Below are 19,643 nucleotides of genomic sequence, written 5' to 3'. Positions count from 1 at the left end.
CTGACCAGTCTCAGCCACTCTCCTTTGGTTGGCAGAGTGGACGTGGTGATCTGTCTGAGTACCACTGTGCGCAATGACACACTTCAGGATGCCAAGGAACAGAGAGTATCCCTGAAGTGCCGCAGACAGCTGCGTGTTGAGGAACTGGAGATGGTAATGCGACCTCACCCTCCTTGTCTTAGAGTCCCTCTACTCCAACATGGTCACCCTAATATTTGAGCCTGTGCCAGATGCTCAGGGGACTGTTATTTTATAGTGGAACTCTGTATAGCAATAGATATAGCTCATCCTAACTTCTAATCTTACTCTTAAAGTTAAAACAATTCAAGGATTTGTATCCTTCAGTCTTCTCAAGGACAAATCCCATGAATTACACATTTACCCCAGAACAGCATCCCCAGAAGTTCAGCCTGAATGTATCAAAACCCAGCCAGGTGAGGCCTTCCCAGCCACCGCTTCAGATCAAGGAGGTACACATGGTGGTGTTCCTCTTCCACAGTCGAGGATCCCTAGATGCTATAAAACTGCATAGTCTGTGCATGGCAGCCAGATGAACTGGTTGCTCACCCATCCTCATTCATCCATATTTGGCTTTTGTGGGTTGAAATAGGGGTCACAGATAAGTCCAGGACAGGTCTGACTTCTGTGTTCTGAGTTCTGCCTCACAGTTCTGTTTCTTGACTCCATTTTTGGTGCAGACAGAGGATATTCGCCTAGAACCAGAATTATATGAGGCCTGCAAAAGTGACATCAAGAACTACTGTCAAACCGTGCCCTTTGGCAATGCCCAGGTAAACCATGGTTGGGAGCCCCAGCAGGAAGACCCAGGAAGGGTTCCTCAAGGAGCACTCTCTTTGGTCCTTCTCATCATAGCAAGTGTGTTTGCAAGTCAAATGCCAGATTTAAGCTAGACTAAGTCTGTCTTAGCTATGTAAATAGTTGGATAATTCTGAAGTGCATCACTTAACTGGGCTTCTTTGTAGCTCACATTTAGTGTCGTCTATGCCTTGAATCAAGTCAAGTTGGCTTTACATCAGGAAATAGATCCTAACTTCTGCCATATCAGAACTATTCTAGAAACAGACTTGTGTATGCAAGCCTTTCACGGTCATTAGACTATCTTCAGATTGGCTTTTCCTCTCCACTCCTAGATTATTGAATGCCTCAAAGAAAACAAAAAACATCTTAGTCCTCGGTGCCACCAGAAGGTCTTTAAGCTGCAAGAGACAGAGATGATGGACCCAGAGTTGGATTACACACTCATGAGAGTTTGTAAACAAATGATTAAGGTAAGATTGCCTGTTCCCTTGGCCTCATCAGAAGCTTCCCAGCAGGGTCACCCTATTAGTTATAGCTCTAGGCCTCTTCATACCCTCCAGTGACCAAGTGAATTTGTGCTCTTAATTGATTCAGGAGCTCCCACTAGTAGTGTAGACTGTAGCCCATCTATCCACCCCCCCCCCAACATTACTGGGGGCCTTTCTGATTTTTCCTGACATGTTCTGATTGCCCATCTGTCATTCCTAGTTCTTGCCATGTTACCAGGCCATCTTTCTGTTCCTCAATTCCTTTATGCCATCCTCCAATCCTACTCTTTCTTGAAGATTTTCATTGACTATACATTGCAGCCTGCCCATACTCATCATGTTACTCTCTATTGTCCCATGTTTGGTGCTTATTCCTTTTTTTATTTAAGGCATTGTTATTAAGTGACTTGCCCAAAGTCTCACAACTAGGTAATTATTAAGTATCTGAGGGCGGATTTGAACTCAGGTCTTCCTGACCCCAGGACCAATGCTCTATCTACTGCACAACCTAGCTGCCCCTAGTGCTTATTCTTAACTTTTCTATATTATACTTTTGCTGCCATATACACTGACAGAAGCCTAGTACTGAAAAAAAAAAGGGATTTTGTTTCCTTCAGAAGTTTTGCAATATTTCCAAAGCAATCTAGCCCACACTCTTCTTCCCAGTTAACTCTTGACCCAATGCCTTACCTGGTATGTTTTCTGTCTCAGATATACACACTGATGGACAAATTCTGTGGGATGTCTGTTCAGAGGCATTTTGAAATCTGATCAGTAGACCTTTCTCATCCACTTGGTCTTGCCTTTGCTGAAGTTATTTGAAAAATGACAGAATTCTTTGCAGTGTTTTGTAGCTTGCTGGAATCAGTTCAGTGGTCCTCTCCATCCAAAGGAAAGCCCTAGACTCAGCAGCAGACCTCCTTTTTTGTCAAGAATTCTTGAACTAGGGGCGGCTAGGTGGTGTAGTGGATAAAGCACTGGCCTTGGAGTCAGGAGTACCAGGGTTCAAATCCAGTCTCATACACTTAATAGTTACCTAACTGTGCAAGCCACTTAACCCTATTTGCCTTGCAAAAACCTAAAAAAAAAAAAAAAAAAAAACTCTTGAACTAAAAATAGTGTATGCCTGGGAAACAACTGTTTTCTTCTAATGAATTTTCATAATCAGCATACAGTAAGCAAAATGAGATATTAAATCCTCTACATTTTTAAGTGAAAGGTTTGATCCATTGTGTTAAATATCATTAATGAAATCATACGTGTGTTACTATGAAATATTCATCAAGGTTATCCTTGATTTATCTATGCTTGTTTCTCAAGGATTCTCTTATATATGGTAGAGTCAACATATAGATTGGTAATTTTTACACTTTTCTCCTTCCCTGTATCAGCGCCTCTGAATCAATGTAACTCTACTATCTTATACCCCTGATTCCCTTGTCCCCCTAGCCTATCTCTGATGATGCCTTATTTTTTTATTTGATTCTTTAATTTTTGCAAGGCCAATGTGGTTAAGTGATTTGTCCAAGGTTACATGGCGAAGTAAATATTATCTGAGGCTGGATTTGAACTCCGGTCCTCCTGACTCCAGGGCCAGTACTATTCACTGTGCCACCTAGTTACCCCCGTGATGCCTTATCAAGAGCCAACCTGTGACCACCTACACCATCCTTCACTCCTATTTACAAATTACTGGACAGAGCCAGGGAGGGGGGGGGTGTCACAAACTGATCTTGACTGGGCCCTCTTTTCAGGAAGGTAAACATGTTCTTTGTTATGGATTGTCTGTCTCTCCATAGCTGCTCTTCCAGACTTCCCATCACACCTTTTTACTGCCCACTCTTTCAACCATAGGAGATCACATGGATAATCCTATGGAACCTTACAACTCTATATGAAATGCTAGAGTTTTTGTTTGTGATGGTGGTGGTAAATTTTGCCAGAAAAATTTGAAGTTGGGCGGCTAGGTGGCACAGTGGATAAAGCACCGGCCTTGGAGTCAGGAGTAGCTGGGTTCAAATCCAGTCTCAGACACTTAATAATTACCTAGCTGTGTGGCCTTGGGCAAGCCATTTAACCCCATTTGCCTTGCAAAAAAAACCCCTAAAAAACTAAAAAAAAAAATTTGAAGTTATGCTCTAAGAACTCCTTTCATCATTCAAAAATGTTCCTCTAGGACCTCCTTTACATGGTTTTAGATGAAGATATATATAGTTTCTCACCTAGCCACAGAGACCACTTCTCCAACAAGTTACTTCCTAGACCATGAAATTCTAATCTCTAACAAAATCACTGAGCCAGATCTAAGTACAATCAACCAATTTATTAGGAATTCCAGTGGTCCCTAATTAAATGGGTTGTAGACCATCCTCATGGATAGGGACCCCTCTGTGTGAGGAAAAATTCCTTTTATAGCCATTGAGAGAGTATCAAAAATAGAATAAGATAGTACAATTTTATGATTGACCGATTCTAGAAGAGGGTAAAATCTTATAATTGACTAAGCAATGTCTACCATTCATAACCACTTTGTCAACAGGCTACATCATTAGCTACAAATCATCAAAGGCCATCAGCTGCCAACCATCTTAATAGGGGCTTTCCACAGGTCATAAGATCCTGTCATTAAGGTCTTGGGCTTTCTGAAGACCATCAAACACTAGTATTTCGCCAAGAGAATCTGAGGACCCACAGAAAGTTGTAGTTTGAAGATCACTAGGAAGTGGGTGGAAATGATTTCTCAGGGTACAAGAGGTAAAATGATCCTTTCAGAAGCAATTGGGGCCAGGGTAGAGGGGGTGGGTGGAGGATAGTGAAGCAACTGCATTCCTATAACAGACCTAGCTAACAATATTAATCTATCAAATATAATTGATGTAATCATCAATATGTGGTAGATTAATCATTCATAACTCTTATCCTAACAGCATTATCTAACATAATTACTTCATATTCTTTTTTTTGCTTAATTCACTATTACAGTCATTGATATCCATTGAATTCCAATGAACTGAATAAATCCTGATTAAATTGGATAAAGTATCAAAATTATTGTTGCATCTACAGACATGCCCATATTTTTCTCCCATCCTTAAAAAAAAAACAATACTGGGGCAACTAGATGGAACAGTAGATAGAGCACCAGCCCTGGAGTCAGAAGGACCTGAGTTCAAATGCGGCCTCTGACACTTCATAATTACCTAGCTGTGTGATCTTGGACAAGTCACTTAACCCCATTGCCTTGCAAAAACCAAAAAAATAAAAAAATAAAAACAATATTTGAGTCAACCATTCTTACTTAGCTGTTGTCCTTTATTTCTTCTCCCTTTGGTGGCCACCATCCTTGAGAGAGCCTTCTGTAATAATAAGGTTCAACTATGGGGTTCCACTCTTTTTTAATGGAGAAAATAGTTTGTTAAAAAATAATTTTTCCAGAAGGGGGGCTAGGTGGTGCAGTGGATAGAGCTCTGGCCCTGGAGTCAGGAGTACCTGAGTTCAAATTCGGCCTCAGACACTTAACAATTACCTAGCTGTGTGGCCTTGAGCAAGCCACTTAACCCCATTTGCCTTGCAAAAATATAAAAATAATTTTTACAAATATTTTCTATTTTTTGTAGCCCTGTTTCCATTTTCATCCTTGAGTACCCATAGAATGACTTTGTGAAGTCATTAACCTATATAGACATTGTTTGTTTAAGCCTTCTTTAATTGGTTTATCCTTTACTGTTTTTCTTTGCTGTATAAAATAATACTTCAAATATGTCCATCAACCTTCTATATAATATTTTACTTTTGTGTTTATAACTTAACCCAGTGTTGCCTTTTACAACCACCTCTTTATTTGGCAAGTAAATCAGATGTTTGCTGACTAAGGGACTTACCAGACTTTTTGTTCTCTTTGTAGTAATATATTTGTTAAATTTCTGGGTGAAATTATCATAGTCTCTGTTGGTGTCATTTCTGTTGTCCAGGAAAGCTCATATTTATAAAACCAGTCATGATAACTTTTTGTGGTGGCAAAGTACTGGAAACTGAGAGGATTCCCATCAATTGAAGAATGACTGAAAAAACTGTTCTATGTAAATGTGATAGAATAGTGTTATGCTTTAAGAAATAATAAGGGGGGGGTGGCTAGGTGGTGCAGAGGATAGAGTACCGGCTCTGGAGTCAGGAGTACCTGAGTTCAAATTCAGCCTCAGATACTTAATAATTACCTAGCTGTGTGGCCTTGGGCAAGCCACTTAACCCCATTTGCCTTGCAAAAAAAAAACAAACCTTAAAAAAAATAATAAAGGACATGGGGGTGATGATCAACCCTGATGGACTTGCTCATCCCTTCAGTGCAACAACCAGGGACAATTTTGGGGCTATCTGCAATGGAGAATACCATCTGTATCCAGAGAAAGAATTATGGACTTTGAGCAAAGACCAAAGACTGTTACTGTCAAATTAGAAAAAAAAATGTTATATTATTAAGTAATTTTACTATTTCATACTTTATTTTTCTTCCTTAAGGATATAATTTCTCTGTCATCACATTCAACTGAGATCAATGTATAACATGGAACCAATGTAAAGACTAACAGAATGCCTTCTGTGGCGGGGGGTGGGGAGCAAGAATGGGGCAAAATTGTAAAGCTGAAAATAATTAAAGTCTTTCTTAAAAAAAAAAGAAATAATGAAGGAGGGAAAGGAAGATTAGGGGGAAAATTGTAAAGCTCAAAATAAATTTGAAAAAAAAGAAATAATGAAGGGGATGGCTTCAGAAAACCCTAGGAGGACTTGTATGAACTGTTGCGGAATGAAGTTAGTATAACTAGGAGAACGGTTTCTACAAGAACAGTTTTGTAAAGACAATCATCTGTAAAAGATTTAGGAGATTAAAAATGATCAGTCACAATTTCAGAGGGCTCCTGATGAAGCATGCTATTGACTTCCTGAGAGATGGATGATGGAGGACTTAGAAGGCTGATTGTGCTTTGGTGGGTGGGGAAGGAGCAGTGAAAGTGACTCCTCCAAGTCATGATGATATATGTTTTAGCGTGGGTTTTGTTCTTGCTTTCTCAATGGGAAATTTGAAAGGAGAGAATTTGGACCTGAAAATAAAATAAAATTGAATTTGAAAGATTTTGTTCATACAGCAGTGTTCCTGTGAACTCGAAAGTGGATCAACTTGCAAGATAAAATGCAGAATTTATATTATTACAAAGTCATTGGAGCAGAGATTTGAACCTAGCACCAACAAGGCTGTAATTAAGAGTAACTCATAGTTATAATGGAAGTAGAGGACAAGGGAGAATGCAACTTTATGTTCAAGACACAGAGAACAAGTTCTGACTCCTCTTTAGTGGGTGAGCCGACACAAAGCCATAGCTATCGTTTACACTTCCTTGAGCCTTTCAATTCAGAAATAGCTAAGGAAATATCTAGTAAAGCTTAAAGGTGATGAGGAAATATTGAGTGCACATTTCTAGAATACTTTTAGGTTGACAAAGAAGTGCTTTTCTCCCAGCAACCCTGTGTTTTGTGTAGTGCAAGTATTATTAACCTTGTTTTTCAGATCAGGCAACTGAGGCTTTAGTTCCCTTTTATTGGTCACAGGGCCAAGTTCAGTATCCTGACTCTCCATGGAACTGCTCACAGGATTTCTTTTCTTTTCAGAGATTCTGTCCAGAAGCAGACTCAAAGAACATGTTGCAATGTTTGAAACAAAATAAAAACAGTGAACTGATGGACCCCAAATGTAAACAAATGATCACCAAGCGCCAGATTACCCAGAGCACAGGTAATTAACTCCCCCTCCTCATTAAACTCCTCCATGCTTTGTTAACAATGACTTGGATGGGGGCCACTAAGGTGTCATAGTAGATAAAGCACTGGCCCTGGAGTCAGGAGTACCTGGCTTCAAATCCGGTCTCAGACACTTAATAATTACTTAGCTGTGTGGCCTTGCAAAAACCTAAAAAAAAAAAAAAAAAAAAAAAAAAAAAAAGCCAATGACTTGGATGGAAATCAACAGAGGGAATAATGAACCAGCCTTGACACTTTCTCTCCTGTGAGATTCTCTTCTTTGATGTAGGCTAGAGATAACCCCCACCCATCCAGGGACAGAAAAGATAACACGGTTAGATTATCTGAAGAAGTAGATTTGGGGATGGACATCAGGCTTATAGCGGAAGAGGGTATGAATGGTATCCATCTTCTTTGAATACTGAAGAGGTGGGATTTTAGTTAGACATGAGGAAGTATAATTAGTAATAATTAAAAATCTTTGATAGTATGGCCAGCAATCGTGGAGGAATCACCCTCTGGAAGGAAATAAGGGGACAGACTCTGTATATGTCTTTCTCTTTCTCTTTCTCTGTCTTTGTGTGTGTGTGTGTGTGTGTGTGTGTGTGTGTGTGTGTGTGTGTGTCTTGCATTCTCTCTCTCTCACGCACTCTCGCTCACTTGTGTTCTATCTCTCTCTCTCTCCTCACCCTAGTCCTGAGTTTTCACTGAAGAAGGAGTTATCACAAGATTCATTTTGACTTGAGACTGAAACCCCAATATCAAGAAGTAGCATTCTCTTGCTGCTCTTACAGCCCCAGAGCATCGAGAAGGGAAAACAGCTAATAGGTGTTGAAAGGCATTTTTGCTCCCAGGCTTCCTTTGCACTCCAAAATCTTGGCGTTTGTCTTGGTTCTGGAGAATTGATAATTAACCACGCTTTCCTTCTTTCATTCCTGAGGTCTAGTAGAATAGGCCTGATGTTGCAGCAGGTTGTGTGTGCCTCAGTGAGGTCGCTTAGTTTTACTTAACTCTTTTTCCTCTTTCCTGGAATCTGTTGGGAGGAGGGCATAACAATAAATGATTGTTTTTAAGAAGGTGTCAATAGGGGCTGCTAGGTGGCACCCTGGATAGAGCACCAGCCCTGGAGTCAGGAGTACCTGAGTTTAAGTCCGACCTCAGACACTTAATAATTACCTAGCTGTGTGGCCTTGGGCAAACCACTCAATCCCATTTGCCTAAAAAAAAAAGTGTCAATAGATCTTACACAGCTGCAAAGGATTCTTCATGTAAATCACTGTCTGCCTCTAGAGAGAGAAATGATAGACCCAGAGTGCATATTGAAGCATTTATTTCTCAAGCATGGCTAATGCAATAATACTTATTTTTTGTGAAGTCATATTATAATGGGTATCATATTCTTGCCTTTTCATTCGGTTCAGGAGAGGGGCTAGAGGGAGGGAAAGGTTTTGAAACTGAAAATAAAAGCAAAATTTTTTTAAAGTTGTCAATAGAACCATAGTAAAACATAGGTGTGTATGAACCCAGATTAAGTTTCTTAGTCCCTTTTCTCTTGTCCCAGATTACCGCCTAAACCCTGTGCTGAGGAAAGCCTGTAAAGCTGACATTCCTAAATTCTGCCAAAATATCATCAATAAAGCCAAGGATGACTCTGAGCTAGAAGGCCAGGTCATTGCCTGCCTGAAACTGAAATATGCTGATCAGGTAAATCTGAGGGAAGAGTGATCCCTGTTCTGTGATTGTGTGCCTGAGAAGAGTTTGATTACCATGTTCCTCCTTAGGCTTCTAAGAAAGCATCTCAGATTGTAGCCAGAGCTAGCAAACTGATGAAATTTTCTCCTTGCCCTCCCACATACAGCGCCTTTCTCCAGACTGTGAGGACCAGATCGGAGTAATAATCCAGGAGTCTGCTTTGGATTACAGACTTGACCCTCAACTACAAATGCATTGCTCAGATGAGGTAGGAAAGTCTGTGATGAAGCCAGTTGTGACCAGAGTCAGGCCAAGCAAGACATTTAGCAAAAAAGCTAAATTCACCTTTCTATCTCCCTTTCCTCCAGTTTACCTTTCTTATTCATAAATATTCATAAACACTTTAAATTCTCCCACATTTTACCCGATGAAAAGAGATGATTGTAGTTGTGTTTAAAAGACAGTCATGGAGAGTCCTATCTCTACTTCTTCACTCTGTGGGTTGAGGAGACCATTTGAGCTAGTATGTGTAAAGTGATTGCAAATCCAAAAAGGGTGTTGCAGAAATGAGTAGGACACTGAACTCAAATAGAGCTCATCTTCTTGTGTGTTCATAGTATTGCAGGTTATCTAGAAATCAGAAAGGAGATTTCCTAGTGATGTTTCTGTGTTTCTCTAGTGAACAGCCTATAAGACAAAACTTAGTAACTATTTCTATTTTCCTCTTCCCTTTCTTGTCCCAATCTGTTGGTGATCCATTACAATCTAGAATTGCTTGAAAAGATGATGTTGCTCCTTTGCTATCTTCTCACGATGCCACTTCTAGGAGCTGTTTGGCCTTTCTCTGAAAGGAGGACAATTGAGAAATGTAGTGAGTTTGTTTCTGTAACACAGTGTATCAACCATCTCCTTTCAGAGGTATCAGAGTTAGACAAGGCATAGCTCAAAATCAAACAGGGACAGAAAGCCCTGACTTCTTCATCATGGCCTGCTGCTGCAAGCCCTGAGAGTGGGCTGTGTGGGGCCCCTTCCCTATCAATTTAGAATCCACCTGGATCAGAGCTTTTCCTTCTAAGAGAATTCTCTTGGGGGATCCAGTAATTCAACCCTGCACATGTCAAATGCTGGATCAGTTGGACACACTTTGGGTGTTCGTATTGGAAAGATAACTCAGGTGGCTTTTTCTGCTGCCTGTCAGCCACAGCCAGAAAGACAGAGCTGAGCCCCCAAGGCAGGAAGAGGAGACATTCTTGGCCACTCACTTGCCAAGATTCTCTAAGAAGAGAGTTCTAGGCAACGTAATTGTAGCTGCTGCTGAGCCCGGTGATTCTTAAGCTGAGGATGGCTAATTTGGGACTGTGAGCTAAGTTCTCCCCAACAGCAGAGGGCACTGAGTCACTGGGTCTGCCAGCTGCTGGGAAGGGCCTCCCTCTGACACTTGAGTAAGATGTGCTACCTGCACATGTGTGTGTCCTTTCCCTAGATCTCCAGCCTGTGTGCAGAGGAAGCCGCAGCCCAGGAGCAGACTGGTCAAGTGGAAGAGTGTCTCAAAGTGAACCTGCTCAAAATCAAAACTGATATGTGTAAAAAGGTAAAGCACACCTCCCAGCTCTCCCTTGCCTCTTGGTCCTGTGCTCAGGCCTCAGGGCTCTAGAGCCCCTCCCCTTTCCCTGGCACTGACACATTCTTTAGGAAAAAGAGGTTCATCTCTGTAAATTAGCTAGAGACAGTGTCACCTCTCTAGCCATTGTTCCCCCTTCCCAGTCCTGAACATCTTCATCTCTCAGCTTGGTTCAGGGGTCACCCCACCATGAGTTTATTCACTTGGTTTCAAGTCCATTTTACTGGCAGCATTGATGTCTCATCTTCCCCTTTCCCCCCATTAAGGTGTTCTACAGACTACCAGTAGTCATAAATTGTACAATTAATATACATGATTTGCCCTGATTGTATCAAGCCCAGAGCAATTTGTCTTCTATTATTCCATGAGACTTAACTAATTGATCCCTTGTTTGGGTGTAAATGCTGGCAAGCAGTAGACCTGATCTACTTGATTTTTATGTCTTCTTGGCCATCATCTTTCCTCAGGAAGTATTAAATATGCTCAAAGAAAGCAAAGCCGACATATTTGTGGACCCAGTTCTCCATACAGCCTGTGCCCTGGACATCAAACATCACTGTGCAGCCATCCCCCCTGGCCGAGGGCGGCGTAAGTCATTGGCCTTTCAGTTTAGTTTTACCTTGTCTAACATTGATCAGAATCACAATGGAGAAAGTCGGACCTGGTCATTCTCACTTTTGTAGCTAGGGGCTTTGGAAGCATGACCCATATACACTTTCTTGTATGCAAAGTGCTCTGGATTGAGTAGCTGCTAGAACCAGACCATCTGTAAGTCAAGAAATGTCTTGCCACCTGCTTAGAATCACCCAGACATAGAAATAGCTCTAGATATTATGAACTAGAAATAGAAGAGCCTAAAACGCCATCTTCAGCTTCCTTTGCTCAGATTTGGGCAGTCGCCCCCAAGGGTCAGGGTGCTTATGTCTGGGAAGAGGGAGAGAAGCAGTTCTGAATGTGGAAAAGACTTCTATTTTGTGTAGGTATGGAATTTTAAACCATCTAGCTAAGTCTTGCAAAAAAGGGTGAAATTTTGAAAATAGGGAGTATTCCTTTGTATATTTAGTTTCCTCAGGTGGGCTAAAGGAAGCTTGTTTTCTTGGTAGTTTTAAATTTTATGGGGTCACGTAGGTAGAGCAATGCCCTCCTCCCTGGCTATCTCCATCAGCCACTTTGGCCCTTCTGTGACTTCCTTTCCTCCTTCAGAAATGTCCTGCTTGATGGAAGCCTTGGAAGATAAGCGGGTGAGATTGCAGCCTGAGTGCAAGAAGCGCCTCAATGACCGGATCGAGATGTGGAGTTATGCAGCCAAGGTGAAGGGTCTCGGGGGGGGAGCAGCTTCTCCACAAGTTACCCCTCTTCTGGAAGCTGTCCTGCCTGCCTGCCTCATTATCTCTGATACACTGGAGACCTGGAGCTGCCTTGTTTAAATTGAGGGGGAGCATACAGGACTGGCTTTGTGATATGCAGTAGTAAACTTTATTTTTAAAAGCCAAGCAAGACTTAAAATCTTTCCAAACCAGAGGTAACTCTTCAGCCCAAAAGTATTTTCTCCCTCTGTATTAGGACAATGAGTGCAATAAGGGCTGCAGCCACAAAAAGCTATGTCTGCGAGTTTTTATCCAGACTGGCTGCTCTCAATCTAAGGAGCTGAGAAATTCATCAACTAGATGAAAGATATGACAAGTCATACACACAGCTTATTTTATCCTTGAATCAAAGGGGAAATCAGGCAACAGGCACATGGAAATGTAATCAATCCTTCCCCTGAGGACCCCCCCCAGTAGTTTGTGTTTTTTTGCAAGGCAATGGGGTTCAGTGACTTGCCCAGGGCCACACAGCTAGGTCATTATTAAGTGTCTGAGGCCAGATTTGAACTCAGGTCCTCCTGACTCCAGGGCCGGTGCTTCATCCACTGCGCCACCGAGCTGCCCCCGTTTTGAATTTTTTACAATTTTTCCCCTAACCTTGCTTCCCACCCCCTGCCCCCCATAGCAGGCGGTCTGTTAGTCTTCACTGTGGGAGAATGTTCGTAACTCCTTGGTGTAGATTAATGAAGAACAAGCAGAAAATTGAAGCTGCAAGAAGATCCAGATTTTGACCGTATCTCAGAGTTCACCGAGGTCAGGGTGGCCCTAAACGCTACTTGGGCAGCTGGGTGGCATGGTGGATAGAATACCAGGCCCCTGGAGTCAGGAAGGCTTGAGTTCAAATCCAGCCTCAGATCTTAGAAACTATGTGACCCTGAGCACATCATAAACCGGAATAATAATAATAGCACCTCCCTCCTAGGACTGTTGTGAGATCTGCACATCCTGCCTCCCACAAAGGCAACTCTTTATAAACCTAAGCTATCATTGGAATTGTCTGGGGTTAAGTGTCTTGCCCAAGGCCACACAGCTAGGTAATTATTAAGTGTCTGAGACCGGATTTGAACTCAGGTACTCCTGACTCCAGGGCTGGTGCTTTATCCACTGCACCACCTAGCCAACCGCCGCCCCGCCCCCCCCCCCCCCCCCACCAGTCTTAGAGACAGATGACTTCTATCTGCCTCTTGCTGTCTATCTCCTGAGCAGAGGAGACACACCCTGGGGTGGGCATTGGAGAAGTGCAGCTATATAGGCTCTCTACCAAACATGAGACTAATGTTGGGTTAATCCTGCCTGAAAAGGAGTTAATGTGTACCTGAATAGCTTTTCTTTTCATCTTTGTTCTTCCATAATATTTATAGTTGATTCTCCTAAAAAACAGGATCATGGAGGGTGAGGAGCAGCTAGAACCTTCAGATGAAGCAAGGGCACAAGTTTCACGTAGCTTCTGACCACACTGCTCCCTCTGTTTTCCCTTCTAGGTCGCCCCAGCAGAAGGCTTTTCTGATCTTGCCATGCAAGTGATGACCTCACCATCTAAGAACTACATTTTGTCAGTGATCACAGTAGGCATCTGTATACTGTTCCTGATTGGCCTGATGTGTGGACGAATCACCAAGCGGGTGACACGAGAACTCAAGGACAGGTAGAGCCCAGATTGGCCACCAAAGCAATCACTTGCCCAGTGCCCAGTTTGTACAGCCCTCTTGTATAGTCTCCCCATCCACCTTACTCTTCTGAGAGGAGAAACAAGCACCCAGATTAGAACAGCAGCAGTTGTCCACTTCATCGCGCACCCCATCTTGGATTTTGTCCACGGCATCCTCATCACTATGAAAGAGTCTGTGTACAACCTCAACAGCTGGCCCGAAATTGTTATCCCCTTTGTTAGACTTTGGTTTCCTGCCTATAGAGAAGTCTCTCATGCCAATGGAACTACCAACACTCCCAGAATCAGACTGACCTGACCTGCAGCTCAAACCATTTTTAAGTAAAAAATTTTTAAAGAGAAAAAAAAAATTATATATATATGTATGTGTGTGTGTATATATATGTATATATACATATATATATATATACATATATATACACACACACACATACACACACACACACACATATATATATAAAATCTCTAAGCTTGATTTGGGTAGTGGGGTTCATACCTGGATACATTTATATTCTATGACTGGGTAAAAATCCAGATAGGACTTTAGAAAGAAATCACATAACATAACTTGGTTTTTTGGATGTCTTAATCGTCTTCTCATAAGTGTCTTCAGCATTTGATCAGGATAGTGGATACCAGTGATAGGATTTCCCACTGGTCATCCTGATTTGGGTTCCATCAATTTCTGCTGAAATGTCAATGCCTTCCGGCTTCTGTCCTCAAAGAGCACTACTGGCCAAGGTCCCAGGGCTTGAAGAATTTCTTTACATAAGATCTCCACACATAAAGTCAAATATGGGCCAATGGAAACTGAATTGGGGAGACTAAGCTCTTGTGAGGCCAGTCAGTCCACGGAACTGCACTGAAAGACTGCCCCAAGCCCCTTCGTAGTTAAGTCCAGAAAGCCCCTTCTCCATTGAAGATTTAAGCTGACTCTGAAAGCTGCCCTTGGCTTCATCTAAAGTCACCGATGAGAAATAGAAGAACCCTCCGGGATCTGACAGGGGGAAGGAGGGAAGTAAACAGAGAGGGATGGGGTCACTTGTTGGTTTGTTATTGTTTTTATTTTTAATATTTAATTATAGGCTAGCAAAACTCAGTTTGCAAAAGATCCATTGGCAGTCTCAGTGTGTCTCTTGTGATCCAGCAACTAAAGCATTCTAAAACCTTCTAGGAGTAGAGTCCCTTCCTAGGGACTCTCAGCCCAGTGATACCTAAGAAAAAGATGATCTGCACTTGGGTCAGGTGAAGATGACACATCAAAAAAGGGTAGTTTTCTCCATCTTTGCCACATACCTCAGCCTTGGGAGACTCTGGATGAATGAGATGTTTTCAGGACTCAGTTTCCCTTTCTCCTGAGTTGAAAAAGAAGTCTTTCTACATTGAGACTGTTATCAGGGCCTGGCTCCCTTTTTTTCCCAAAGGGGGAATGAATTGTGGTCCAATCCTAGAGTACCTTAGATTGAGTGTGGGGCTTCAAGTCACAGTGGTTGCACAAGAGGGCAGCATGTACAATAGGAGATATATAAATATATATAATATATATTTTATTAACCTGTTAGATGTGTCCACATATTATATGCTGGAGTATTATAAATGATGTGCCTAAAACTGTCCACATAGGCTGAGACTGATTCAGGATTAATTTCCATTACTTCACTTTTTCCAGTTCCCCCCCCCCCCCATGCCTTACCAAGAATTATCTGGTATCTCCATAACATAATTGCAAAGTAGGGAGCATATATGATTGTGGACCAGCTGATCTAGGTTACTTTCTGTGTATAGACTGACATGTATATGAATACTGTGATTTTTTTTTTTTGTACCCTTTCAGAGGGTACAAAGATAGACATTTGGTAAAGAGACCTTTGTTCCCACCTCTCATACACCACAGATTGGAGAGTAAATGATCTCAGTTGTGATCTTTTCTCCTGAACGTTGGCAGAGTAGAAGTGTCTCCCTTTGGGAGGCTTCTAGACCATGGTTCTCAAGAGAGAAGGTTATGCAAGGCATAACAGGGCCAAGAAATCAAGGGAAATGGTGACTCTCTTCCCATGCCTATCTGTCTTGGGGATATGATTGCTTTAGTCCTACTTACCTAGTTGATTTGAGGTGTTTCCCCTCCAGACAGTACCTCCACTTTCATGAAACTTGAAACTCAAGGGTACATAAATTCTTTTCTCCCTCTGACCTGTCCCCACTTCAGCCCACTAAGAAGGGGGTTCCAGTGGTGGAGGAAAGAAAGATGTCATTGGAAAAAAAGATGTGTGCATTATGTGTGTGTGTGTGTGTGAGTGTTTGTGTACACAGCTTTAAAGAAAAAGCATCAATTATACTGTTTTTTTGAGAGTGGATTAAGCACATTCACCTTACCCCCACCAGGGTTGCCATCCAAATAGAATAAAGAAGTGGAGAATGCCCAGAAATCATCTGACTAGATCCTGAACACCATTTCTTCTTATAATATTGATAGAGGAAGTCAGTACAGGCATCTAAGAAATGGTTTCTCAATTTCTTTAATTTTACCCTATATGAGAGTGTTAATTCTTGTGTTTAATAAAGGAGGGATTGTGATGTTCCAATAGTCTTAGTGCAGTTTTAAACTTTGACAGCTTAAGAATGCACTTGAGACTTTTGGGCAGTTAGCTGGCACCGAAGTGGATAGAATACCAGACCTGAAAGTCAGGAAGACTTGAACTCAATCTGACCTTAGATACTTCGTAGCTGAGTGACCCTGGACAAGTCACTTAACCCTTTTTGCCTTGTTTTCCTTGTCTGTCAAATGACTTAGCGAAGGAAATGGCAAACTATTTGAGCATCTTTGCAAAACAAAATAAAAAAAATCCATATGGGGTCACAGGAGTTTTGGACATGACTGAAAATGGTTTTTCAACAAGACTTCTGTGATAACTTAGATATATTAAGATTTTTTTTAACCTTTTGAAATTATTAAACTCATCACCTCACTTCTCATTGCTTCTGTATCAGAAGGTATTTTGAAAGGCAATATTAATCAGACTGAAATCCCAGTAACAAGTTCTGGTCATAATGTCCAAAGCAAGTTCCATTCCCTTTTCTAAGCTCAGATGTCCAGCTTCAACTCGGCTATTTGATATACTATACTGTGATCACAAAAGCCAGAGATAACATCTATGGACACCTTGCTAACCGACCCTATGGATGTGATTGTCACTCTAGCATTGTACTTCTGTTTGCCAGGTTTTCTACTTGATGTCCAACACCAATCATCTTAGAAAAGTTTCTTGTCATCAGTGATAGTGTGAAGTTACATGACAGACAGTGGCTCCAGGGCTTGTTAAATGACCCCATCCAGCCATCCACAAGAAAGTGGTTCACATTCTTCATGAGAAATAGTTAGCAAGTCAACAGGCATCCATTGGTTTACAATGAGCATTTCATTCCAACACCTTCCAAGGACCCTCCCTCCAAAGGGAACTTGGATACCCCTCTCCTATTTTAGACATGCCATTCATTACTTCAAAGACCAGAAATGTAGGTCATTTGGCTAGAGTAGATTCAAGCTGGATCCATAATAAGAGGCCAGTTGCAGATTTGGGGACCTTTAGTAAGGATTTCAGGGAAAACAGGTTTATAATGCTCTGTACTCTGAAATTGCTTTTATCCTAAATATCATGTTTTGATTCTTTTTTTAGGTTGGGGTTTTTTTTTTGCAAGGCAAATGGGGTTAAGTGGCTTGCCCCAGGCCACACAGCTAGGTAATTATTAAGTGTCTGAGACCAGATTTGAACCCAGGTACTCCTGACTCCAGGGCAGGTGATTTATCCACTACGCCACCTAGCCGCCCCTCATGTTTTGATTCTTGATGGAATCAGGGCCTGTATGGATTAAAGTCAGATATTTTCAGAATAGAATCCTCTAGTGGGGGAAAAACCTGACTGGAAGATTTATGTGACTTCAAAAGCTGATGCTTTGGACAATCTAAGGATTTTGAAGCCAGCAATAAAGAAGGAATTGTCATCTCCTGTACCCCAGAGATGCCTTTTGACTGTCACCTCCACTTCCAGAGTTACATGAGCCTTTCAGCAGATCTGGAGGATTCCAAATCTAAGTCAGATAATTCTTGGGAAATTAGCATAACTCCAGGTACTTGTCATAAGCAGCAGGGCAGCATTTACTTCAAGTTACTTGTTAATACTTTTGAATTGAGTTTACTTCCAGAGTCTTTAACATATCATTTAATCCTCCAAGAAGAGAGGAAAATTATTAAAAGTTTGATAGATGTTTGTTTAGTTTTCCTTTCATCTTCCAGGAAAATAAATGTTAGGTTTCATTTCCTCCTAGGGAAGCACATCTAGCCTTTGTCATCAGCCTGACGTCACCTTTGCAAAAGTATTGACAAGAATCTACAACTTCGCTTTAAAATTAGAAAGTATTAGTCGCTGAGTTTGAGAGTCACCCAATCAATTTATTCATTAGATAGTGTATTTGTTGCCAGTCGGATCAGAACCAAGTCTTTACTTTGTATCAGTGTGGCCTTTTAAATACTTTGTACCCTGGATTTCTTCTGCTGTCACCCATTCCCTTCAGAAAGTCTCTTTGGGGTTTTGAAGGAGAGATCCAGGTTCCGTTAAATCCAGGTGGGGCAGAGGGGAAGGGGGGGTGATGAGGATGGAATGAGTGTTTTTTCAGGAAATGAGAAATATCTTCTAATAAACCAGAATCATTCCATCCATTTCCTATGTGCTGACTCCTAATACAAGGCCACCTCTAGACAAGGCAGGATTCTCTCACTTGGCACATCATCTGGTTAACCTCTGGTTCAGGGAAAATTGGAGATCAACTATCAGCTGTCTCCAGCCTTAAGATAGAAGTGTCCCACCTGCCCCTCATCCAGCTGGTGAAAGGATCTGTTTTTCTCATAGTCAATATATAGAACAGAAAGCAGAATATGGCTTTTTGAATCATGAATCCTTTTCCTTGATATTTTTGGTCTTTATTTTTCAAATTCTGAATGAATAAGAACACAGAAGTCAAAATGCTATAGTTGTATGTCCCTATTGGAATCATATCTAGTTTTATAAAATGGGCATTCTTTTGCATTAAAATTTTAGTGGGGTTTTCAGTGTGATTGTTTCCTTCTCTGAACTTCTCTCCCCATTTTTCCATGAGATGTTAACTGTATCTGATACTGACTCTTCCTTACTCTTTGGGGTATCTCTAGAGTTGACTAACTCTCCAGTCCTATTCATTCTTGGTCCTCCTACCTCCACCTCTTTCTCCCTCCTGTTCCTTCATAGGTTGGGTAGCCATAAACCCAGGTTCCTGTGTCTTGTTCCCATGCCACCAGACTCTGTGGGCAGCCTCTTGGAGCACAGGTCTAGAAAGGAGCTAAAAGTTAATGGATTCTTTAATGAACTGTCACCCCATTCTCTTCCTTATCCCATGAACAGACTACCAAAGAGAGAGAAGCCCCTTGTCACTGGTTTAGGGACTATAGGGGTCTTGATGGGAGAGAAATTTGTCAGGAGTGTGTTAGGGTGGTACTTCCCCATTCAGAGATTCCAGAATCTCTGACTGGGTCTCCATGTTCAGATAGTATGCACTGAGTGGAAAAGCAGGTGAATAGGGCAGAAGAAAATGGGAGGTTCAGATCTGAAGGAGTTAGCACCATTATTACCATGTTGTCAGCCTCTCCAAGGGCAGTGTCTCAAATCAATCAAAGCATTGAAACAAATCGGACAGCAAATGCTGTATGTGATCTTAGGCCTTTTTTAAAAAAAGAAAAACGAAAACGAAAAGGAACGAACTAAAAAAGAGAGGAAAAAAGATATAAAAATAAGATTCTTTTGTAAATTGTTTTCTGTGTATAAAATTCTGGCCGTTCCTTGTTTTTACATGTTCATGCTGTGTAATTTTGAGATGTTACTGAGATTCTGAACATAATGTGCATTTTTTTCTGTACAGATGAAATGGGAGAATTTAATAAAAAAAAAAGAGTCTTCAGGTTTTTTACTTGTTAATCCTTCTGTCTGTGGTAAGTGGAAAAAGTTGCCAGGCACTCCAGGTACTAGTAAAAGTTGATGAAACAAAACTAAAACCAAAATCCCTATAGTATCCATGAGGAAATAAGATAAGCTGCTGAAACCAAGTTCTCATCTACTTTTCAAGCCATAGCAGTGAGGCTCCTCCATTGGTTCCCTTACAGATTGCCACGG

General features: G+C 41.4%; 1 protein-coding gene across 2 annotated transcripts in view; it reads left to right on the top strand.

Moving 5' to 3' along the window:
- GLG1 (golgi glycoprotein 1) overlaps positions 1 to 19,435 on the top strand; it is a 128,762-nt gene extending 109,327 nt beyond the window's left edge. For both annotated transcript variants that reach the window (XM_074199495.1, XM_074199499.1), the window contains exons 17-26: positions 36 to 153; positions 699 to 791; positions 1,152 to 1,289; positions 6,969 to 7,092; positions 8,659 to 8,801; positions 8,956 to 9,057; positions 10,273 to 10,380; positions 10,878 to 10,998; positions 11,614 to 11,720; positions 13,259 to 19,435. In XM_074199495.1, coding sequence (XP_074055596.1) covers positions 36 to 153; positions 699 to 791; positions 1,152 to 1,289; positions 6,969 to 7,092; positions 8,659 to 8,801; positions 8,956 to 9,057; positions 10,273 to 10,380; positions 10,878 to 10,998; positions 11,614 to 11,720; positions 13,259 to 13,426 — 1,222 coding nt within the window. In that variant the 3' untranslated portion in view covers positions 13,427 to 19,435. The remainder of the gene's footprint in view (positions 1 to 35; positions 154 to 698; positions 792 to 1,151; positions 1,290 to 6,968; positions 7,093 to 8,658; positions 8,802 to 8,955; positions 9,058 to 10,272; positions 10,381 to 10,877; positions 10,999 to 11,613; positions 11,721 to 13,258) is intronic.
- Positions 19,436 to 19,643: the final 208 nt, after the last annotated feature.

The sequence above is a fragment of the Macrotis lagotis genome, chromosome 1 (genome assembly GCF_037893015.1).
Source record: "Macrotis lagotis isolate mMagLag1 chromosome 1, bilby.v1.9.chrom.fasta, whole genome shotgun sequence".
Taxonomy (NCBI): Eukaryota; Metazoa; Chordata; class Mammalia; order Peramelemorphia; family Peramelidae; genus Macrotis; species Macrotis lagotis.
The sequence above is the reverse complement of the archived record's forward strand: the minus strand, read 5'-3'. Positions and strand labels throughout refer to the sequence as shown.